General features: G+C 36.3%; 1 protein-coding gene across 2 annotated transcripts in view; it reads left to right on the top strand.

The window, feature by feature from the left end:
* The window catches only part of CHM (CHM Rab escort protein), a 227591-nt gene that overhangs the window by 61144 nt on the left and 141162 nt on the right, over positions 1–25285 (top strand). Inside the window, exons 5-6 of one of the 2 annotated variants that reach the window (XM_042974113.1) lie at positions 10474–10554; positions 23523–23910. In XM_042974113.1, the coding sequence (XP_042830047.1) occupies positions 10474–10554; positions 23523–23910 (469 nt within the window). The remainder of the gene's footprint in view (positions 1–10473; positions 10555–23522; positions 23911–25285) is intronic. The other variant, XM_007093297.3, reaches the window with a different exon arrangement.

Genomic DNA, 25285 nt, shown 5'->3' with positions numbered 1-25285 from the left:
TGGGTAAATTCCTAGCAGTGCTATTGCTGGGTCATAGGGTAGATCTATTTTTAATTTTTTGAGGAACCTCCACACTGTTTTCCAGAGCGGCTGTACCAGTTTGCATTCCCACCAACAGTGCAAGAGGGTTCCTGTTTCTCCACATCCTCTCCAGCATCTATAGTCTCCTGATTTGTTCATTGTAGCCACTCTGACTGGTGTGAGGTGAATTACCATACTGTCTTGATGACTACAGCTTTTTTTTTTTTTGGTTGATTTTTTTTGTTTGTTTTTGATTTAACTTTATTTTTTATTTTTTAAAATGTACATCCAAATTAGTATATAGTGAAGCAATGATTTCAGTAGATTCCTTAATGCCCCTTACCCATTTAGCCCATCCCCTCTCCCACAGTCCCTCCAGCAACCCTCAGTTTGTTCTCCATATTTATGAGTCTCTTTTGTTTTGTCCTTGCCTGTTTTTATATTATTTTTGTTTCCCTTCCCTTATGTTCATCTTTTTTGTCTCTTAAAGTCCTCCTATGAGTGAAGTCATAAGATTTTTGTCTTTCTCTGACTAATTTCACTTAGCATAATAGCCTCCAGTTCCATCCACGTAGTTGCAAATGGTAACATTTCATTCTTTTTGATTGCTGAGTAATACTCCATTGTGTGTGTGTGTGTGTGTGTGTGTGTGTGTGTGTGTGTGTGTGTGTGTATGTGTATATCCATTCATCCATCAATGGACATTTGGGCTCTTTCCGATGATTACAGCTTTGTATTTAATACATCTTGAAGTCCAGGATTGTGATGCCTCCAGCTTCGGTTTTCTTTTTTCAGGATTGCTTTGACTATTTTGGGGTCTTTTTTGGTTCCATATAAATTTTAGGATTGTTTGTTCTAGCTCTGTGAAGAATGAGGGTGTTATTTTGATAAGGATTGCTCTTTTGCTCATTTTGTAATTTGATTGGCTTTTTCTTGTGGATTTTTGAGAGTTCTTTATATGTTTTATATGTGTGTCCTTTGTTAGGTATGTAGTTTGCATGTATTTCCCCCATATCTTAGCCTATCTTTCATCCTCTTTAAGCAGGGTATTTTGCAGGTGAAATGTTTTAAATTTTGATGAGGTTCAGTTTATCACTTTTTTCTTTGGTATAGATCCAGAAGATTTTCTCTTATTTTTTTTTAATTTATAGTTTTATGTTTTACATTTAAGTCCATAATATACTTTGATATACTTTGAGTTAATTTTTGTATAGGTTTGAGGTTTAGGTCAATGTTAATTTTTTTTTACATATGGTTATCCAGTTGTGCCATTTGTTGTAAAGGCTGTTTTTCCTCCAGTGAATTAATGTGCATATTTGTCAAAAATCAGTGGGCTGTACTTGGATGAGTCTATTTGTGGATTTTATGTTCTATTCCATTGACTTGTATGTCTTTTCTCACACCAGTACCCCATTGTCTTAATTACTGCAGCTACATATTAGGACTTAAAATCAGGTAGAATAATTCCTCCAAATTTTATTCTTTTATGTCAAGATGGTTTTAGCTATTCCAGAGTTTGAGCCTTTCCATGTAAATGATTTGAGAAGTTTTTTTAAGTCTAGAAAATGTTGTTGGAATTTTTTTGGAATTGCATAGCATTAATGCTAAATCAGCTTGGGGCATTGATACCTTTTTATTTTGAGTTTTCTATTTCATTGACAAGTTTTGTCTCTCCAGTTATGTAGGTCAACTTTGATTTCTTTCTACATAATTGTGTAATTGTCACAGTCTCAATTCTGTGCATGTTTTGTGACTTGTATACCTTAGTATTTACTTGTCTGTGGGGCAATTATAAGTGGAATTGTCTTTTTAATGTTGGCTTTCATATGTTCATTATTGGTATTTAGAAATGCAGTTGGTTTTTATGCATTGATTTGAATCCTGAAATCTTGCTGAATTCACTTAGTAGTTCTGGGGATTTTTTTTAGAGATCCCTTGGGATTTTTATATACACAGTCATGTCTTCTACAAAAAGGAACAGTTTTATGACTTCCTCTTCATTGGCTTTTTTTTAAAGAGTCTATTTCCTATTGGGAGTCATGTGTTTTTCTGTACAGAGCCACATACCTCAGGTTAATTGTGTTTTCTACTTATCCTTAGCCTCACTTAAGTGAGCATTTTTTTTTTTCAGAAAGGAGGTTATAACTTCCTGATGGCTTTGTAATTTTATCCTAATGGTGGTCAATCATTAGGATCTCTCACTTGCTAATTTTCTAGGTTTTGTACACTAGATGTGCACATCAAATCCACAGTCTGATCAAATGACAGGTTATCAGAATTCCTACACTTTATTGGTCATTCATACCAAAATTTTATTATAGCGTGTTGCTTCAAACAAATAGAAGTCAAACTTCAGTCCTTGATACACTATATAATATAGAATACTGTTTTCAGTATTTTGCTAAATTTCCAAAATATCATGTAACTACAGCTTTTTAATAATATGAATAATGACATATGACTTGTTTTCTGATTTTAGACCAGATGTGTTAGCTAATTTATAGAGATGATGTTATTAGGCCAAAATCTATGATTAGATCCTCACGTATGCCACTTGTTATTTCGTCAAGGGAGAATAGAATATATATCTCATGGCTATAAACAATATTGTAGCCATAACTAGTTGTCTCTTGATTTTTAATTTTTGATTACAAAAAGACCAGGACAAGGATGCAAATAAATCAGTGCAAACTCATCACCACTGCTTGGAAAATACCTCAAAGTACATGGAAAGTCAGTAACCCCAGCCTCTGATATAAACATATAGGATACTGCATTATTTTTTGTTGTTGTTGAGTTTACTTGTTTTCAGAAGTAATTCTAAAGTGTTCAACCTTAAAGGTTTTAGTGATTTTTTGAACATTAAATTTAGTACTTTTGGTTATTGAAAAATTGGTCTAAATACTAAAATAGAAATTGTAGTGATAAACGTATTATCATAACGTTTGCCCACATATCACAAACTCCATCAAGAACTATCCAGATTGTTTTGTTACATCAGAGATTTATTATCCTGAATGCTGCTTGAAATAAGTATGATAATATCCAGTTTGAGCCAAAAATACTTTTGCTATACATAGATTTTTTTTTTCCACTGAAGCAAATTTTGTAATTATGTAATTGGTTTATGGAAAAGAACTGAAAAAGAACAAGCATTTATTGGACATTGTCTATGTGGCAACTGCTATAACTTGGTGCTTTACATATCTTATTTCATTTCATTCAGTCTATAGTGTAGCCATGTGCATGAGATGTTGGTGTACATCACAGATGAATAAACTGAAGCTCTGGGAGAACTAGAGATAGCAGAGCCAAGGTTTGAACCCATGTCTGTCTAACTCAGAAGCTTGTTTTGTTTCCATTTTTTCATGTTGTATTTTACACACAACAAGAGAACCATTGCATCACGTGAATAAAGTATTTCCTTTGTGAAGACTAGTACGTAAAGAGGTGCATTTACTTCCTTACTTTACCAGAATACTATTTAGTAAAGTAGTAAATCTGTAATGAGGAATTAAAAATGCCTAACTCCCAGTGTTACAAAGGTAAGGGGTGAATCCAGTATCCTTTAGTTGTGACTGTAGTTTATACACCATGGGTTGTTTTTGTAGTTTACATGAGGGAGTAAAAGCAGCTACTGTTTCTTATTTTAAATATTCAACAGGATGAAAAGGTACAAGACGGGAATCCCCACCTTAGTTACATAAATCCAAAGAATTTTTAGATAAAGGATTGTTGCCTGTTAATTGCATAATGCCATGTAATTTCTTTAGCAAGAAGAGATTTTATCATTCTGAGGTATTGACAGTAACTTGTATTTCTCTGCCCTGGTTTTTGTTTTATTTTGCTTTTGTTTTTGTTTTCAAATATTGAACATTTTTTCTCCTTTTCTGGCATGATAATGTTAAAGCAGGATGAAAACTTTCCTCTTAGATTTTCAAATGAACCAGCTCTCAAGTTGATAACAAAATAAAGATACTACTTTAACAGTAATCTAAAATTCTCCTTTTATTAGTTTGGATTCTAAAATTTTAACTTAAAAATTATATAAGTAACAATAGTTTCCTGGCAAAAATTGAGTAATCTCAATAAGGAAAAAGAATAAATTTTAAAAATGAAAAAATCACCTGTAATACAATTTAGAGGAAGCTGTTTTTTATTACTGTGTATGAATAAGTTTGATTTAGGCTGCAAGTGACACAGTGCCCAACTAAAAGTGGTTTAAACATGTAGAAGAATAAGTAAGTGAGGAGGTGAGGAGGTGGGTTGGTCAGTAGGTTGGTCATTGCAGAAATTGCAGAATTTATTGAGCATTTTTTAAAGTTTTTATTTAAATTCCAATTACTTAACTAGAGAAAACAAAGGGATGGTTACCTGAGGGAAGGTGAGTGGTAGAGGCGGCGGGGACAGGGTGGGGGTGGGGGTGGGGGTGTGAGTTGGGGGGGGTTGTTAAATAGGTGATGGGGATTGAGGAATGCACTTGTGATGAGCACCAGGTGGTGTATGGAAGTGATGAAGTACTATATTGTACTCCTGAAACTAATATTATACTCTGTTAACTGGAATTTAAATAAAAACTTTAAAATACATTCCAGTTAGGAGTACCTGGGTGGCTCGGTTGAGCATTGCACTCTTGATTTCAGCTCAGGTCATGACCTCACCATCGTGGGATAGAGCCCTGTGTCGGACTCTGTGCTGAGCGTGGAGCCTGCTTTGGATTCTCTCTCCCTCCCTCTCTCTCTCTCTCTCTCTCTTTCCCTATCTCTCCCCCTCCCTCCCTCCCTCCCTCCCTCCCTCTTTCTTCCTCTCTCCCTCCCTGTCATCCTCTCTGCCTCTCTCCTCTGCTCTTGTGCACTCGTGCTCTGTCTCAAAAAAAAAAAAATTCCAGTTGATATACAGTGTAATATTGGTTTCAGGTGTACAGTAGAGTGATTCAACAATTCTATACAATATTTAGTGCTGTCATGATAAGTGTGTTCATTGCTCCCCATCACCTATTTGACCCTTCCTGCCACCCACCTCCCAGCTTGGTAACCATCCATTTGTTCTCTATAGTTAAAACTGTTTATTGGTTTGTCTCTCTTTTTTCTTTTCACTTGCTCATTTATTTTGTTTTTTTAAATTCCACATATGAGTTAAATCATAAAGTATTTCTCTTTCTCTGACTTACTTATTTCGCTTAGCATTTTGGTCTCTATCTCCATCCATGTTGTTGCAAATGGCAAGATATTGTTCTTTTTTTGAGGATGAATAATATTCCATTATAGATCTATATCATATCTTCTTTATCCATTCATCTATCCATGGACCCATGGGCTGCTTCCATAATTTGGCTATTATAAATAATGCTGGTATAAACATAGAGGTGCATGTATCCTTTTGATTTAGTGTTTTTGTATTTTGGGGTAAATACTCAGCAGTACCATTCTTGGAGTGTAATGTAGTTCTATTTTTAACATTTTGATGAGTCTCCATCCTGTTTGCCACAGTGGCTGCACCAGTTTTCATTCCCACCAACAGTGCAGGAGGGTTTCTTTTTCTGCATGTCCTTGCCAGCATTTGTTTTTGGTGTTTTTGGTTTTAGCCATTCTGAAGGGCGTGAGGTGGTATCTCATTGTAGTTTTGATTTGCATTTCCCTGATTATGAGTGATGTTGAGTATGTTTTCATGTGTCTGTTAGCCATCTGTGTGTCTTTGGAGAAATGTCTGTTATGTCTTCTACCCATTTTTTAATTGGATTATTTGTTTTTGGGGTGTTGAGTTTTATAAGTTCTTTGTATATTTTGGATACTGACCATTTATTGGATATGCCATTTGCAAGTATCTTCTCCCATTCTGTAGGTTGACTTTTAGTTTTGTTGTTTCTTTCTCTGTCAGAAGCTTTTTATTTTGATGTAGTCCCTAAGTTTATTTTTGCTTTTGTTTCCCTTGCCTCTAGGAGACCTAGAAAAATGTTGCTTTGGCCAATATTGGAGAAGTTACTGCCTGTGCTCTCTTCTAAGAGGATTTTTATGGTTTCTAGTCATGCAGTTAGGTCTTTCATCCATTTTGAATTTATTGTTGTGTATGATGGAAAAAGTGGTTCAGTTTTATTCTTTTGCAAGTTGCTGTCTAGTTTTCCCAGCACCATTTGTTGAAGAGATTGTTTTTTTTCTCCACTGTAAATTCATTCGTCCTTAGTTGAAGATTAATTGACCATATAATCGTGGGTTTGTTTCTGGACTTTCTATTCTGTTCCATTGACCTATGTGTCTATTTTTTTTGCCGGTACCATACTATTTTGAATACTACAGCATTGTAATATAACTTAAAGTTTGGAATTGTGATACTTCTAGTTTTGTTTTTCTTTTTCAAGATTGCTTTGGCTATTTGAGCTCTTTTGTGCTTCCATACAGATTTTAGGACTGTTTGTTCTAGTTCTGTGAAAAATGCTGTTGCTCTTTACAGGGATTGCATTAGATCTATAGATTGATTTGGGTAGTACAGAATTTTTAATAATATTTGTTCTTCCAGACCATGAGCATGGAATGTCTTTGCATTTCTTTGCATTGTCTCAAATTTCTTTCATCATTGTTTTATAGTTTTCAGAGTACAGTTCTTTCACCTTATTGGTTAAGTTCCTAGATATTTTATTGTTCTTGGTGCAATTGTAAATGGGATTGTTTTCTCAATTTCACTTTCTGCTGCTTCGTTATTATTATTTTTGCTTTACTATTATTGTAATGGAATGCAATAGATTTCTGTGCATTGATTTTGTATCCTGCAACTTAATTCATTTGTCAATTCTAGCAATAATTTGGTGAAGTCTTTAGTATTTTCTATGTATACTACTATGTCATTTGCAATTAGTGAAAGTTTTACTTCTGTCTTATCAATTTGAATGCCTTTTATTTCTTTTTATTTTCTTATTGCTGTGGTTAGAGCTTCCAGTACCATGCTGAATAAAAGTGGTGAGAATGGACTTCCTTGTCTTGTTCCTGATCTTACAGGAAAAGCTCTTAATTTTTCACCATTGAGTATGATGATCCTAGCTGTGGGTTTTTCATATAAGACCTTTATCCTGTTGAGGTATGTTCCCTCTAGACTTTGTTCAGGGTTTTTATCACGAATGGATGTTGTACTTTGTCAAATGTGTTTTTCATCATCTCTGAAAAATTATCATGTTTTTTTTCTTCCTCCTATTGATGTGATGATGTGTCATGTTAATTGTTTTGCAAATATTAAACTACCCTTGCATCACAGGAAAAAACCCCACTTGATTGTAGTGTATGATTTTTTAAATGTATTGTTGGATATGGTTTGGTTCAAGGAGTTTTGCAACTATGTTTATCAGAGATGTTGACTTGAAGTTCTCTTTTTTTGTGGTGTTTTTATCTGGTTTTGGTATCAGGGTGATACTGTCCTCAAAGAATGAATTTGGAAGTTTTACTTCCTCTTCTGTTTTTTAGAATACTTTCAGAAGAATAGGTGTTAACTCTTCTTTAAGTGTTTGATAGAATTCACCTGTGAAGCCATCTAGCCATGTACTTTTATTTGTTGTGAGTTTTTTGATTACTGATTGAATTTCATTGTGGTAATTGGTCTGGTCAAATATTTTACTTCTTCTTCAGTTTTGGTAGGTTATATGTTTGTAGGAATTTTTCCACTGTAGATTTTTCAATTTGTTGGCATGTCATGATTTAGAATATTCTCTTACAGTTTGTATTTGTGTGGTATTGGTTGTTATATCTCCTCTCTCATTTGTAATTTTTACTAATTTGGGTCCTTTCTCTTTTCTTTTTGATAAGTCTGGCTAGAGGTTTATGAATTTTATTAATTTTTTCAAAGTATCTTCTCCTGGTTCTTATTTGAGAGTTTTCTTTCGTCTGGAGGTAGACCTGTATTGCTATATACTTCCCTCTTAGAATTGCTTTTGCTGCATCACAAAGGTTTTGGACCATTGTGGCTTGATTTTCATTTGTTTCCATTTATTTATTTATTTTTACTTCTTCTTTAATTTCCTGGTTGACCCATTTATTGTTTAGGAGCATGTTGTTTAACCTCCAGATATTTGTGGTGTTTCAATTTTTTGTCTTTTGGTTAATTTCTAGTTTCATAGTGTTGTGGTCAGAAGGGGTACATGATATGACTTCAGTCTTTTTGAATTTGTTAAGATTTGTTTTGTGGCCTAATATGTGATCTGTTTTCGAGAATGTTTCATGTGCACTTTAAAATAATGTGTAGGGACACCTGGGTGGCTCAGTCAGTTGAGCGTCTGACTCTTGATTTCAGCTCAGGTCATGATTCCTGTGTCATGGGATCAAACCCTGCATTGGGCTACGTGCTGAGTGTGGAGGCTGCTTGAGATTCTCTCTCTCCCTCTGCCCCTCTCCCTGATGGTGCTCTAAGATTAAATGAATGAATAAATGAATGAATGTGTATTCTGCTGTTTTAAGATGGAATGTTATGAATATATCTGTATAATCCATTTGGTCTAGTGTGTCATTCAAAGCCATCATTTCCTTGTTGACTTTCTGTTTAGATAATCTGTCCATCAATGTAAGTGGCTTGTTAAAATCCCCTGCTAGTATTGTATTATCATCAATTAGTTTCTTTACGGTTGTTATTAACTGTTTTATGTATTTGGGTGCTTTTTGTTGGGTGCAGAAACATTTACAATTGTTATTATCCCTTTGTTAGATTATCTTTTTTATAATTATATGGTGTCCTTTGTCTCTTGTTGTAGTCTTTGTTTTAATGTCTATCTTGTCCAATATAAGTATTGCTATCCTGTCTTTCTTTTGACATTCATTTGCATATTAAATGTTTCTCCATCCCCTCACTTTCAGTGTGCATGTAAATGAGTCTTGTAGGCAGCATATAGATGGGTCTTGTTTTTTTATCTGTTACCCGATGTCTTTTGATTGGAGCATTTATTTCATTTACCTCCAAAGTGATTATTGATAGATATGTATTTATCGCCATTTTGTTACTTGTTTTGTGGTTGTTTTTGAAGGTTTTCTCACTAATTGAGCATCTTAATCACATCATAGCTTTGGCGTAGCTGCTCTGCCCTTCTCTTAGCTTTCTGTATTGAGTTACAAAATGGTTGCCACAATTCTAAACAGGTTTTCATGCAGTAAAAAGATCTAATCATTGTGGGACGGAGGAGAGTTTTTCTGACATAAGTATTATTATTATTACACTAGAGAGTCTTCATCAAGAGCCCCCAGTACACTCTGCTTTGTTTCATTGGCTAAAACTAGATAACCAGCTCACTTCTAATTCAATCACCAGCATAGGGCTGTAAATTGGTATAGTTGTCTTTAATCAGCCATGATCCTTTCCCTAGTTCTGGGCACCTTCTTCCTGATATTGGAACAGAATTATGGCTCTTTTGACAGGGAGGAAGAGACTAATTGGTTGCTGAGGATACAACCAGTATTACTTGCTATACATCATCATTTTATGAAATTTTATTCCTGAAGAAATGTTGCAAGAAGTTGATATTTCAGCTATATTCTACAATATGTGTTAACATTTGAAGTTGGTAAGAGTAGGGAAATGTATCTACCAATATATTTTATTGTAGCAATTCAAAATTGAATATAGTGGCTTTTTAAAGTGCTAGTTTCTGGAACAATGACTTTTGGATAGTGTGATTTTTGTAAGTTTTATTAGTAACTGTTAAACAATTATTTGTAAGAATAACCAGCTGGGTAGTAGCAGTTTAACATATACTGTTCAAATCAGAAATGATTGGTCTTAGAACAAAGCACATACAACTAAGTAAAAGAATTAAAAGTTTTGCAACAAGCTGTACATTTTATAAATGACATTGGATTTCATATCTGCAGTCTTTTTTGATGTTGAACAGTTTTATAAGAACTAAGGCAGATTTTTTCTCCTCTATATGTTAAAATCATAATAGCATTTTGCATTCATAGTTTGCATTGAGAGTTTATAATCCAGCCACATTCATTTACAACTGGCAAAGGTGTTCTTATAACTTTTAAATACTTATAAATTTGAGTTATTAATTTATTCTGGAGTTTTCTTCAAAAGGTTGAATTATCCTTTTTAATTTTTTTTTTTTTTTCGAACCACAATATAAAGCTTTAAATTTGAGGAACAATAAGTTCTTTTTGATTAACAGAATTTTGCTTATTGGTGCATTAAGTGGAATTTTGGAAATTTTCTGGTGTCTTTGTAACTTCTAGTTAGGAATTAAATTCAACTTTAGCAGAAGTCCAAAAATATTGTTAATTGAGAGTAAGGACACTATTGTGTTTTTATTGCATATGATTTCCATAGTGCGAGGGATTTCACAAAATGATGTTGAGAACACTAAAACTTACAAATTTATGGATGTAGGATAAATTCACAAAGAATTTCTTTCTTTATACTTACACCTTTAAGTATTTTGTCGTATCTTCCAGATTGTTCAGCATTAATACATTTCATTCACTGTAGAAAACCCCTTTACTCAAAATGTAATAGAGAGCCATTGACAAGATCAGTTTGCTATGCTGTTTCCACAGTGTCATCGTCAAGGTCTGTAATCAGAAGTTGCCTTATTTTGTCTTATCTGTATAATTGATTGTCATGTTATTTCATAGTTTAATCTGTAGGTGTGGAACTTTTACTGAAAGTTGTCACGTTAGTTCCCTCATGAAATACACTTTGGTTTATTTGGTTTAAAATAGATTGAATGTAGAGCATGAACAGTTCTATAGAAAATACACAAATCACATGTCGTATTATTCTTCAATTTTAATGTCACTAATGGCAACGATATTGTGGGGTTATGGCCACAGAGCTTTCAATGTGTGATCTCAAAAACCTAGGTATGTGTATTTTGAGTTGTCTCTTGACCTGTGTGAAGTGTAGCAGTATCTTATATTTGATAAGTATTTCATGTTTGATTAGTCTTTTAGATTTTATAAAATATTTTCCATATATGTTAGCTCATTTATGTTACAGCAGCCTCATGAAAGTTAAGAAAGGTGGACTGACTCCCATTTTACAGATGAGCAATTTGAGAGATTAAGTGAGTTGCGTAATATCTGCTAATTCATGCATCTAGGTCTAGAACTTTTCTCACTAAACTTTCCTAGATCTAAAAGGTATGATTAGAACATGAATAATATCAAGGCTTATTTCATTATATAAATTAAAATTGTTGTATTATAATGGTAAAGATCCTGGCATTTTATTTCTTTTGGGGAGGGGACTATAAATACTCTATATTTTTTCCCCAAGCTTTTATTTAACTCCAGTTACTTAATATAGAGTGTAATATTAGTTTCAGGTGTAGAATTTAGTGATTCAACACTTACATACAACAAGTGCTCTCTTAATCTCCATCACCTATTTAACCCATCCTTCTCACCCACCTCCCTTCTGGTAACCATCAGTTTGTTTTCTATAGTTAAGAGTCTGTTTCCTGGTTTTCTCCTCTTTTTTCCCTTTCTAGGTCCGTTTGTTTTCTTTCTTAAATTTCACATATGAGCAAAATCATACGGTATTTGTTTTTGTCTAACTTATTTTGCTTAATATAACACCCTCGAGTTCTATTCACATTGTTGCCAAGGGCAAGATTTCATTCTTTTTTTTATGACTGAGTAGTATTCCTGTGTGTGTGTGTGTGTGTGTTTGTGTGTGTGTGTGTGTGTGTGTGTGTGGATAGATACCACATCTTCTTTTCCGATTCATTTGTCAATGGACTTTGGGGCTCTATACAAAATTTGCTATTCTTGATAATACTGCTATATATGTCAAGGGGCATGTATCCCCTCAAAATAATATTTTTGTATTCTTTGGGTAAATAGCTAGTAGTACAATAGGTAGATCATATTGTAGTTCTATTTTTAACATTTTGAGGAACCTCCATACTGTTCCAGAGTGGCTTCACCAGTTTCCATTCCATAAACAATGTAAGATGATTCCCCTTTCTCCACATCTTCACCAGCACCTGTTGTTTCTTGTGTTCTTAATTTTATCCTTTCTGGACATCCAGATGGCCAACAGGCACATGAAAAGATGCTCAACGTCGCTCCTCATCAGGGAAATACAAATCAAAACCACACTCAGATATCACCTCATGCCAGTCAGAGTGGCCAAAATGAACAAATCAGGAGACTATAGATGCTGGAGAGGATGTGGAGAAACAGGAACTCTCTTGCACTGTTGGTGGGAATGAAAACTGGTACAGCCGCTCTGGAAAACAGTGTGGAGTTTCCTCAAAAAGTTAAAAATAGACCTACCCTATGACCCAGCAGTAACACTGCTAGGAATTTACCCAAGGGATACAGGAGTGCTGATGCATGGGGACACTTGTACCCCAATGTTTATAGCAGCACTCTCAACAATAGCCAAATTGTGGAAAAAGCCTAAATGTCCATCAACTGATGAATGGATAAACAAATTGTGGTTTATATACACAATGGAGTACTACGTGGCAATGAGAAAGCATGAAATATGGCCCTTTGTAGCAACGTGGATGGAACTGGAGAGTGTTATGCTAAGTGAAATAAGTCATACAGAGAAAGACAGATACCATATATTTTCACTCTTATGTGGATCCTGAGAAACTTAACAGAAACCCATGGGGGAGGGGAAGGAAAAAAAAAAGAAAAAAAGAGGTTAGAGTGGGAGAGAGAGCCAAAGCATAAGAGACTCTTAAAAACAGAACAAACTGAGGGTTGATGGGGGGTGGGGGGGGGAGAGTAGGTGATGGGCATTGAAGAGGGCATCTTTTGGGATGAGCACTGGGTGTTGTATGGAAACTAATTTGACAATAAATTTCATATAATAAAAAAAAATTTATCCTTTCTGACAGGTGTGAGGTGGTATCTCATTGTGGTTTTGATTTGTATTTCCGTAGTAATGTGTGTTGTTGAGTATCTTTCCATGTTGGGCCATTTGTGTGTCTTTGGAAAAAAAAATGTTCATTTCTTCCCATTTCTTAACTGGATTATTTCTTGGGTGTTGAGTTTTATAAGATATTCATAGATTTAGGATACTAATCCTTCTTCAGATATGTCATTTGCAAATATCACCTCCCATTCTGTAGGTTGCCTTTCAGTTTTTTTGATTGTTCCCTTCATTGTGCAGCAGGTCTTGATTTTGATGAAGTCCCAATAGTTTATTTTGGCAGTTGTTTCCCTTGTGTCAGGAGACATATCTAGTAAGAAGTTGTTATGGTTGATGTCAAACCATATGGTTGACAACCATATGGTTGATTGTTCCCTGTGTTCTCCTCTAGGATTTTAATGGTTTCCTGTCTCACATTTAGGTCTTTCATCCATTTTGACTTTATTTTTGTGTATAGTGTAAGAAACTTGTCCAGTTTCCTTCTTCCACATGTTGCTGTCCAGTTTTCCCAACACCATTTGTTGAAGAGACTGTCTTTTATACACTGGATATTCTTTCTTGCATTGTTGAAGATTAAGTGACCATATAGTTGTGGGATCATATATGGATTTTCTATTCTGTTCTATTGATTTTTAAAAAATTTTTTTAAATGCTTATTTATTTTTGAGAGAGAGAGACAGAGTACGAACAGTAGAGGGACAGAGAGAGAGAGAGAGGGAAACACCGAATCCGAAGCAAGATCCAGGCTCCAAGCCATCAGCACAGAGCCTGACGCAGGGCTCAAACCCACAAACTGTGAGATCATGACCTGAAGACACCTATCCAACTGAGCCACCCACAGGAACCCCTATTCTATTCCATTGATCTATGTATCTGTTTTTGTGCCAGTACTATACTGTCTTGATGACTACAGTTTTGTAATACAACTTGATGTCCAGAATTATGATGCCTTCTGCTTTGCTTTTGTTTTTCAAATGCTTTGATTATTCAGGGACTTTGTGTAGTTCAATACAAATTTTAGGACTGTTCTAGCTCTGTGAAAAATATTGATAGTATTTTAATAGAGAGTGCATTAAATGTGTAGATTGCATTGGGTAGTATAGACATTTTAACAATATTTGTTTGTCCAATCCATGAACATGGAATGTTTTTTCCATTTCTTTGTGTCATCTTCAACTTCTTTCATTAGTGTTTTATAGGTTTCAGATTGCAGATCTTTAACCTCTTTGGTTAGGTTTATTCCTTGGTATCTTATGGTTTTTTGGTGCAATTGTAAATGGGATTGATTCCTTAATTTCTCTTTCTGTTTCTTCATCATTTGTGTATAGAAACACAATAAATTTCTGTACATTAATTTTGTATCCTGTGACTTGACTGAATTCAAGTATCACTTCTAGCAATTTTTTGGTAGAGTCTTTTACATTTTCTGTGTAGAGTAAGGTGTCATCTGCAAATAGTGAAAGTTTGATTTCTTCCTTACCTATTTGGATGCCTTTTATTTCTTTTTGTTGCCTCATTGTTCAGGACTGAAATTCCAGCACTGTGCTAAATAACAGTGGTGAGAGTGGACCTCCCTGTCTTGTCCCTGACCATAGAGGTAAAGTTCTCAGTTTTTCCCCATTGAGGATGATATTAGGTGTGGGTTTTTTCAAATATGGCCTTCATTATGTTGATGTATGTCCCATCTAACTCTACCTTGTTGAAGGCTTTTATCATGAATATATGTTGTACTCTGTCAAATGCTTTTTCTGCATCTTTTCAAAGGATCATATGGTTCTTATCCTTTCTTTTATTAATGTAGTGTATCACATTGATTGATTTTTGAATATTGAACCATCCTTGCATCCCAGATAAATCCCACTTGATCATGGTAAATGATTGTTTTGATGTACTGTTGGATTCAATATGGTAGTATTTTGTTGAGAATTTTTCCATCCATGTTCATCAGGGATATTGTCTTGTACTTCTCTGTTTTGTCTCTGTCTGGTTTTGGAATCAAGTTAATGCTGGCCTCATAGAATCAATTTGGAAGTTTTCCTTCCATTTTTACTTTTTGGAATAGTTTGAGAAGAATAGGGTCTTAACTCCTCTTAAATGTTCTATAGAATTCCCGGTGAAGCCGTTTGATCCTGCACTTTTGTTTATAGGAGATTTTTGATTACTAAATGAATTTCTTTGCTGGTTATCACTTCATTCAAGTTTTCTATTTGTTCCTGTTTCAGTTTTTGACATTTATATATTTCTAGGAATTCATAAATTTTCTTCCAGTTTGCCCAATTTGTTGGCATATAGTTTTTCATAATGTTCTGAGATAATTGTTTGTATTTATGTGGTGTTGGTTGTTAAACCTCTTTTCCCATTTGTGATTTTATTTGGGTCCTTTCTCTTTTTGATAAGTCTAGCTAGGGGGCTATCAATTTTATTTATGTTTTTCAAAGAACCAGCTCCTGGTTTCTTGATCTGTTCTGAATTTTTTTAGTTTTCTTATCATTTCTTTCTGCTCTTCTATTATTTCCTTTCTTCTGCTGGCATTAGGCTTTGCCTGTTCTTTTTGTAGCTCCTTTAGGTGTAGGGTTAGGTGATTTATTTGAGATTTGTCTTGCTTCTTGAGGTAAGCCTATATTGCTATATACTTCCCCTGCAGGACCACTTTTGTTGCATTCCAAAGGTTATGGACTGTCTTGGTTTTATTTGATTCAGTGTTTTGTTTTATTTTGTTTTAATTCCTTGTTTTACTTCATGGTTGACCCATTCATTCTTCAGTAGCATGTTGTTTAACTTCCATGTATTTGTGGTCTTTGCAAGTTTTTTCCTGTGATTGACTTCAAATATCAGCCTTGTGGTCAGAAGAAATGCATGGTAGGATCTCAGTTATTTTGTACTTGTTGAGGCCTGATTTGTGACCTAGTATTTGATCTATTCTGGAGAGTGTTCCATGTGTACCTCAAAAGAATGTGTATTCTGCTTTAGGATGAAATGGGATGTTAAAGTACCCTACTATCATTGTAGTATTATTCATTAGTTCTATTTATGTTTGTTATTAATTGTTTTATACCTTTGGGTTCCTTCATGTGGGAGGCATAAATATTTACGATTGTTAGATCTTTTTGTTGGATAGTCTCCTTTATTATGATACAGTGACCTTCATTTCTTGTTACAGTCTTTAAAGTCTAGTTTACCTAAGTATTGCCATCATGGCTTTGTTTTGATGACATTTGCATGATAAAGATTTCTCTATCCCCTCCCTTTCAATCTGCAGGTGTCTTTAGGTCTACAATGAGTCTCTTATAGGCAGCATTTAGATGGGTCTTGTTTTCTTATCTATTCTGACACTATATGTCTCTTCTTATCCATTCTGACACTATATGTCGCTTGATTGGAGCATTTTGTCCATTTACATTCAGAGGAATTATTGATAGATATGTATTTATTGCCATTTTATTACTTGTTTTGTTATTTCTGGAGATTTTCTCTGTATCTTGCTTGTCTTTGTCACTTTTGGTTTTCCTTTCCAGTCAAAGAGTTTCCTTTATTATTTTTTTAGGGATGGTTTAGTGGTCACAGATTGCTTCTGGTTTTGTTTTTCTGGGCAAGTGTTTATTTCTCCTATTCTGAATGCTAGCCTTACTGGATAGAGTATTCTTGGCTGTATATTTTCCCCATTAATCATGTTTAATTTATCATGTCAGCCCCTTCTGGCTTGCCAAGTTTCTGTGGACAGATCTGCAGGTAGTCTTATGGGTCCTCCCTTGTAAATTAGCTACTTCTTTTTTGTCTTGCCACTTTCTGTTCTGTTTGTTTGTTTGTTTATATCTATATTTTGCAAACTTAATTACCATATGGCTTGGTGTTGGATTGCTTTAGTTGATTTTGATTAGAGTTCTCTGTGCTACCTTCGGGATATAGATATCTGTTTCCTTCCCCAGATTAGGGAAGTTTTCAGCTATTGTTTCCTGAAATAAATTTTCTGCCCCCTTTTCTTTCTTTTCTTCTGAGACTTATATAATACAAATGTTACTGTATTGTGTTTGATGTAGTCACTGAGTTCCCTAAGTCTATTCTTGTGATCCAGAATTCTTCTTTCTCTCTTTTGTTCATATCTGTCCATTATTTAATCTTCTGTATCGCTGATTTGTTCCTGTGCTGCTTCTGTGTGTCATTGCATTCAGTCTGTTTTGAATCTCTGTTATTACATTTTACATTTCCTTCTGATTGTTTTTTAACTCCTTTATTTCTGTGGTAAGGGTCTCCCTGAAGTCTTCCATTCTTTTCTCAAGCTCAGTGATGATTGTTGCTTTAATACTATATCATGCATATTACTATGTTTTTTTTTCACTGAGATCTCTGTCTGTGACCTTGTTGTTTCATTTGGGATGATTTTTTGTCTAAGGCTCTGTCGTCTTCTCTGTGTTAGAAAACCTGTTATGTTCCCTGCTCCTGAGAGTAATGGCTTTATGAAGAAGTCATATAGTGTCCCAGGCCTGGTGCTTTAGGGAGTATCTCTGGTGTGTGCTGTGTGCAATCTACTGCTTGTTTTGGCTGCTCTATCCTTCAGACCGGTAGTCTGCAGAGGCTCTCCTTGCCTGCATTGGGCAGTATTTATTCCTTGGCCTGTGTGTGGCAAGTTTCAACTAAATGTGCTCTGTGGTCTGCTTGTTCAGTGAGACCTGATACTACTTCCAGTAGAAGTGAAGCTTTGCAGAACTCTCTTGTCCCTTGATGTGGACTGGTTTCTGCTGGTCTTCTGGGGAAGGGCCCCACCACCCTGGGTCTGAGTCAAACATGACCTAGAAGAGCAGTAGGTACACAGTTCAGAGGTGTTGGACCTGGTGTAAGCAAGTTAGGCAGCCATTGTAGGTGGTTTACATTGTGGTGTTTACATCAGGCATTTCTATGTTTATGCTCAGGAGTCGAGGAGGAAAATGGCACCATGCAGCTCCTCTGTCCCTGGAGAGGGGTCTCAGTGCTTGTTGTCCTTAGGGAAGGAGTTTGAGAAGAGAGAATAGTTTCCCTCCTGTGTGTCCCAGGAATTCTTTGGATAGTTGTTTTCTTTTCTTCTTCTTTTTTTTTTTTTAATATAATTTATTGTCAAGTTGGCTAACATACAATGTATACACTGTGTTCTTGGTTTTGGGGGTAGATTCCTGTGATTCATCACTTACATACAATACCCAGTGCTCATCCCAACAAGTGCTCTCCTCAATGCCCCTTTCCTCTCTCCCCCGCTCCCCTCCATCAACCCTCAGTTTTTTCTCTGTATTTAAGAATCTCTTATGGTTTGCCTCCCTCCCTCTCTGTTTGTAACTATTTCTCCCCCTTCTCTTTACCCATGGTCTTCTGTTAAGTTTCTCAAGTTCCACATATGAGTGAAAACATATGATATCTGTCTTTTTCTGACTGACTTATTTCACTTAGCATAATACCCTCCAGTTCCATCCACGTTGCTGCAAATGGCAGGATTTCATTCTTTCTCATTTCATTGTATATATAAACCTCATCTTCTTTATCCATTCATCAGTTAATGGACATTTAAGCTCTTTACATAATTTGGGTATTATTGAAAGTGCTGTTATGAACATTGGGGTACATGTGCCCCTATGTATCGGCACTCCTGTATCCTTTGGATAAATTCCTAGCAGTGCTATTGCTGGGTTGTAGGGTAGTTCTATTGTTAATTTTTTGAGGAATCTCCACACTGTTTTCCAGAGGGGCTGCACCAGTTTGCATTCCTACTAACAGTGCAACAGGGTTCCCATTTCTCAACATCCTTGCCAGCATCTGTTGTTTCCTGAGTTGTTAATTTTAGCCACTCTGACTGGGGTTAGCTGGTATCTCAGTGTGGTTTTGATTTGTATTTCCCTGATGATGAGTGACGTTGAGCAACTTTTCATATGTCTGTTGGCTGTCTGGATGCCTTCTTTGGAAAAGTGTCCATTTATGTCTTCTGCCCATTTCTTTACTGCATTATTTGTTTTTCAGGTGTTGAGTTTGGTAAGTTCTTTATAGATTTTTGATGCTAACCCTTTATCCAATACGTCATTTGCAAATATCTTTTCCCATTCCGTCAGTTGCTTTTTATTTTTGTTGATTGTTTTCCTTTGCAGTGCAGAAGCTTTTTTATCTTGATGAGGTCCCAATAGTTCATTTTTACTTTTGATTCCCTTGCCTTTGGAGGTGTGTCGAGCAAGAAATGGCTGCAGTTGAGGTCAAAGAGGTTGTTGCCTGTTTTCTCCTCTAGGGTTTTGATAGTTTCCTGTCTCACATTTAGGTCTTTCATCCATTTTGACTTTATTATTATTTATGGTGTAAGAAAATGTCTAGTTTCATTCTTCTGCATGTTGCTGTCCAGTTCTCCCAGCACCATATGCTAAAGAGACTATCTTTTTTGCATTGGATACTCTTTCCTGCTTTGTCGAAAATTAGTTGGCCATACATTTGTAGTGCCAATTCTGGGTTCTCTATTCTATTCCATTGGTCTATGTGTCTGTTTTTGTGCCAATACCCTGCTGTCTTGATGATTACAGCTTTGTAGTAGATGCTAAAGTCTGGGATTGTGATCCCTCTGGCTTTGGTTTTCTTTTTCAACATTACCCTGGCTATTCAAGGTCTTTTGTGGTTCTGTACAAATTTTAGGATTGTTTGTTCTAGCTTTGAGAAGAATGCTGGTGCAATTTTGATTGGGATTGCATTGAATGTGTAGATTGCTTTGGGTAGTATTGACATTTTAACAATATTTATTCTTCTAATCTATGAACATGGAATGTTTTTCCATTTCTTTGTGTCTTGTTCAATTTCTTTCGTAAGTTTTCTTTAGTTTTCAGCATATACATCTTTTACATCTTTGGTTAGGTTTATTCCTAGGTATTTTATGGTTCTTGGTGCAATTGTAAATGGGATTGATTTCTTGATTTCTCTTTCTGTTGTTTCATTATTGGTATATAGAAATGCAGTCAATGTCTCTACGTTGCTTTTGTATCCTCCAACCTTGCTGAATTCATGTATGAGTTCTAGCAGCTTTTTGGTGGAGTCTGTTGGGTTTTCCATGTAGAGTATCATGTCATCTGCAAAAAGTGAAAGTTTGACTTATTATTTGCCAATTTGGATGCCTTTTATTTCATTTTGTTGTTTGATTTGTGACGCTAGGACTTCCAACACTATGTTAAGCAACAGTAGTGAGAGTAGACATCCCTGTCGTGTTCCTGGTCTCAGGGAGAAACCTCTCAGAACAGCAGGCTGTTCTCCCCGCCCGTTCTACACAGTTTCTTTTGCCTCCCTGGTGCTCATCTGGGATTCAAACCCTGACATCTTAATCCCGCTCCGCTCTCCCTGGTACAAGGGAAGTGGCGCTCCGCCCCGCCAATAAAAGGTCTCTAGCTGGCGGGTGCAGGTAGGGATCTTTGTCCTTGGAGAGGTATATACCTTCTTCCCACAGCACTCAAGGGAGGGGGTTGTTTTCTCCCATGTGGACTGCATCTCTGAGCTAGTTACTGAGCCCGTGGCTGGCTCTCCTCCTTCCCAGGTGGTCGAACAGGGGAGCTGGCCCCAGTCCAGAGAAAGCCCCGCAGTTAGAGATTGGATCTTTCTCTGTTTTTTTTCCGATTCATGGTGTGTGGTTTTTTGTTGTCCAAATACTATCTTACACTTCTACAGCCTCTTTCTTTTACTTTTGTTTCTTCACAGAAGGGGATCCATCCCCTCCGTGCCTACGCCACCCGTTTTATCTTTCCCAGTTTGCAATCACGCACCTATGGCCTGCCAGGTTGTCCCCGTGGGCCCCTGGAGACATCCCTGTCACTCTGCAGCCCTGGCTCTTGGAATTCTAAGTCCTCTGGCCTCAACACTGCTGTGTTTGAGGGATGATGTAACTTCGGGACCGCCTACTTCCCCGCCATATTGGATTCTTTTGGATAGTTGTTTTCAAGCTGCCTGCTCCCAGGTTGTTTGCCTGTCTTCTCTCCAGTAGCAACACAGTGCCCTTCTGGGTCTATCCCAGCCAAGCCTCCTGACTTTAAAAACTCCAGTCTTTAGGGAAGTGGTGTATGTAGGGGCCTGTGCGGGTCTTCTTGGGAAGGGTCCCATTGCACTGGGACTGAGGGAGAGAAGGGTAGCAGTGCTGGAGTCAAGGGGTATGGGACTTGGAGCAAGCTGCTTAGGCAAACAGTGTGGGGCAGAGGTGCCCTAGACAGGTGGCGAGACTTTTATGCTGTGGAGTTGGGGAGGGAAATGACAAGGCAGGTTCCTTTGTCCCTGGAAAGGTGTCTCTGTGAATGCTACCTCTCACATCTCAGGGATGTTTTCCAAGCAGAGCGAATAATCTCTCCCCTGTATGTCTCAGTTCTTCAAATGTCTGTTTCCATGCCATCTGCCCCACCACCACTGGGTTTGTTTGCCTGTCTTCTCTCCAGGAGTAGGGCAGTACTCTCTAAGGGCTCTATCCCAGCCTAACAGTAGACTTCTAAGGCCCCAGCCAGTGGCTTTAGGGAAGTGTTCTCCTTGTGTGTTCCCCTGTACGCTCCTATCTCTCTTTGCCTTTCTCTGAGACCAGGGCTTCCTCCCTGCCCACCCCCCCTGCCTCACACACCATAGCACCAGAGATCTTTCACTTCCCAAACCATGGCTCTGTACTTCCTACCTTCCTCTATGTGGCCTCTTCTCCCCTTCTAGTTGTGTCAGTCCTCAGGTTGATTTCTTGGGTATTCAGAATGATTTGATAGTTATCTAGTTGTGTTTGATAAGATCAGCCTGGGGTCCTACTATGCCGCCATATTAGCTCTTCTCCTCAACATTTTATTTCTTAATATTTAAGTTAATGTTCTTTCATTGTACCTTTTTTAGTATAGTGTTTATTGTATTAATTTTAATAAGACATTTTATTAAATTTACTTAGGCTTTTGAGTTATAATTTATTGCTTTTCCTGGCCTCATATCTTTTATTTTCGACAAATTCAGTAAGTTTCATATTTAAGTGTGTGTGTGTGTGTGTGTGTGTGTGTGTGTGTAGGCAATGAGAAACCATTTATTCATCAAGCATTTATTAGATAGCATGTCTATAGAGCAGTCAGTAGGTGTTGTGAGGGACACATAAGAAGACATGTTAGGGTTTTCCCTGAGGGGAGTTAAAGTCTACTTCAGAAGGTAAAGCATATACTGGACAACCAAAGGACTGGTAAAAAGAACTGATAAATAAATGCAAGGTAAACTGCATTGTATGTATTGTGGGGCATGGAGTAATTAGAATGATATATATGGTTGGTTTAAGGAAGATTTTTGGAAATATTTAAATTTTTTATAACAGATTATTAAAATATGTGATTATTTTTGAGAATGGGAGAATTACCATGTTATGGGGAGTAAGATGAATAGCCCAGGAAAAACAAATAATATGAGCCAAAACATGGAGATTAGACTTGATAGATTAAGAGTTAGAGATGGTATGTCAAAGCAGAAAAGATGAGACCAGAAAATTGTGTATAAAGAGGGTGATTTGGGTTAGAGGCAGGAAGATTTTATGGGGTAGGTTTAGAGATCATATAAAGAAGAGCTGATATATGTTCTTGAGCAATTGGTTAGCAGATGTTTACTTCCCAAGACCTATTATATATTGTTGAGTAGCAGGGAACTCAATGAAGTATAGGTTCTGTGGCAGGTAAACCCTCTAGGTGAAATGCATGATGCAGATAGACTGAACAGGAGCCAGTTTTATCAGTGAAGGCAATATGGACTTAGAATGTTAGTAGTAGTGTAACTTTGAAAGTGGGACTTCCAGTAGAGTAATAGACACTAATACAAAAAATATAGCAGGAAAGAATACAGAAAGATCCTCTTAGATACCACATTGTGATAAACCAACTTAAACTTTATGACAGACTTTTTCTAGCTCTGTCACACCATCACTAATAAAAATAATAATCTTTAGGGGTGCCTGGGTGGCTCAGTTGGTTAAGTGTCCGACTTTGGCTCACGTCATGATCTCATGGTTCATGGGTTCAAGCCCCGCATCAGGCTCTGTGCTGACAGCTCAGAGCCTGGAGTCTGCTTTAGATTTTTTGTCTCCCTCTCTCTCTGCCCCTCTCATGCTTGCTCTCTCTCTCTCTCTCTCTCTAAAAGAAATAAACATTAAACAAATAATAATCTTATTATTAATCTTATTACTGTGACAGACTTTTTGCTTGTGATACCATGATGATTAATTTATTAATCTTCAAAACAATCATATATAACACCCATATTATAGATGGATAATTAAGGTCAGAGAAGATAATAACTTTTCTGAATTCACAGAGTTATCTAATCACAGGGTCAGGGTTTGAACCTTGTGCTGTTTATTCTGAAGCCTGTGCTCATAAGTACTTTTGATTTGTTTCTAAAATATAATTGCCCTGTTTGCCTTAAATTCTCAGAAGTGTACATGAGACATGCCCTGTTAAACTCTGAAATCTTTATGTCTATTTTTCAAGTATCAATTATATTTCATGTTGTGTTGGTACCTTAACAGATGAGTGTTTATTGTGTGGTTTACATAAGGCAAAATGTATACTGAACTTGATAATATAAATGGGGCAAAGAAATAAAAAATTGCCATTAAAATAATACAAAAATGGAGTCAGTACGATTAGCAAAAGTGTATTGTTATAATTTCTCATTAGTCAGGATTTGCATGAAGATGTTGAAGAAACCGGTGCACTGCAGAAAAATCATGCTTCTGTGACATCTGTGAACCCCACAGAAGGGGAACATTCTGCCTATCTGCCTTCGGAAGATGAGTCGTCGTGCACTGTGAGTTGTCAAATGCCCACAGAACAAACTCCAAACAGTGATCTAGAGAGTTCCCTAGAAATATATGATGTTGAAGCAACAGGGGAAGAAGGAAAGCATTGTGATGATATAACTTGTGTGAAGTCAGCTTCAGAAGAAGAAACAAGTGAAAATGTGCTTACCACAGAAGACACCACACTGCAACCAAAGAAAAATAGGATTACTTACTCACAAATTATTAAAGAAGGCAGGAGATTTAATATTGATTTAGTATCAAAGGTAAGTGCCAGTTTTCATCATCTTATAATAAAACAATACTAATTTTTAGTTGATTGAAAATAGCATCTGGGACCATATTCCCAATTTTCATAATTTTATTTTCTGAAGCGTAAAACATATATTTTATAAAGAGATAGTATCCAGAAATTAATAATTCAGTTAAAATATTCTTTAAATATGGTTAAAATGCATTAAAAAATGCTCAGTACTATATCACAATGATACTTTTATACTGGAGCACAGAGTCCACTCTAATATTCTTCTGCATAGACACTATGAATTCTATCAAGAGAAAAATTCTAACAAACCTAATTAAAAATTCATGTTATTTATAGTTAGTTTATTAAATGAACTTGTTTTCAGCTCGTCTATATAGTAACTATTTTAACAACTATTCACAACTGTTAACAACAACTATTTTAACAATGATGATAAACATTCTAAATCAATGCATTTTTGAAAATCATCTATTTAGATATGAGGGCTTTGGAGGATAATTTAATTGTGGGGGACAGGGAGGGTGGGAAGAATGCAATATCTGGTTATGTTTCAATCCTTAACTCTAATGTTAGGCCATTGTGACTTCAGAGGAGGTACCTGAGTCTTTGGAGGGTATAATGTTGTATTGGGTTTATAGGAAGCAAGGTTAATATAAGTGCAAAAAGAATAGAAAACCAGTAAGATAAAGGATAATGGTCTTTAAGTTAGATATAGGGCTTGGAGAAAGTAGAAAGAAACAGACCAAATCACATAAATTGGGAGTAAGCAATAAGAAATTAAAAAGAAGTATGGGAGGGTAGTAAGTAACATTAGAGTTGTCTCAGACTAGGCTTTTCAATTTAATGTGCTCTCTTGAAGTTCCAAGTTACAGAATAGAGAGACTAATCAATTGCATGTTCCCCACATTTTGCTGATACAATCCCAGTACTCATACTACTGCTCTTTTTTTTTTTTTTAACTTTTTTAAAAAATGTTTTTATTTATTTTTGAGAGACACAAAGAGGCAAAGCAGGAGTGGGGGAGGGGCAAAAAGAGAGGGAGACACAGAATCTGAAGCAGGCTCCAGGCTCTGAGCTGTCAGCCCAGACCCCGACTCAGGGCTCCAATTCATGAACCGCGAGAACATGACCTGAGCCGAAGTCGGACGCTTAACCCACTGAGCCACCCAGGTGCCCCATACTGCTGCTCTATTTGAACCTGATGCCTAAAATTATGACTATATTTTTATTACTCTTTGCTTCTTTCTATCACATAGCTCTCTGTGTCTGATTCTGTCCTGGTCTGAATTGTCCTGGTCTGTCCTGGTCTGAATTCATATTTCTGTACCATCTATTCCACCTTCTCCAGCTACGATGATCCTGCCACACTTTGAAAT

The sequence above is a fragment of the Panthera tigris genome, chromosome X (genome assembly GCF_018350195.1).
Source record: "Panthera tigris isolate Pti1 chromosome X, P.tigris_Pti1_mat1.1, whole genome shotgun sequence".
Taxonomy (NCBI): domain Eukaryota; kingdom Metazoa; phylum Chordata; class Mammalia; order Carnivora; family Felidae; genus Panthera; species Panthera tigris.
The sequence above is the reverse complement of the archived record's forward strand: the minus strand, read 5'-3'. Positions and strand labels throughout refer to the sequence as shown.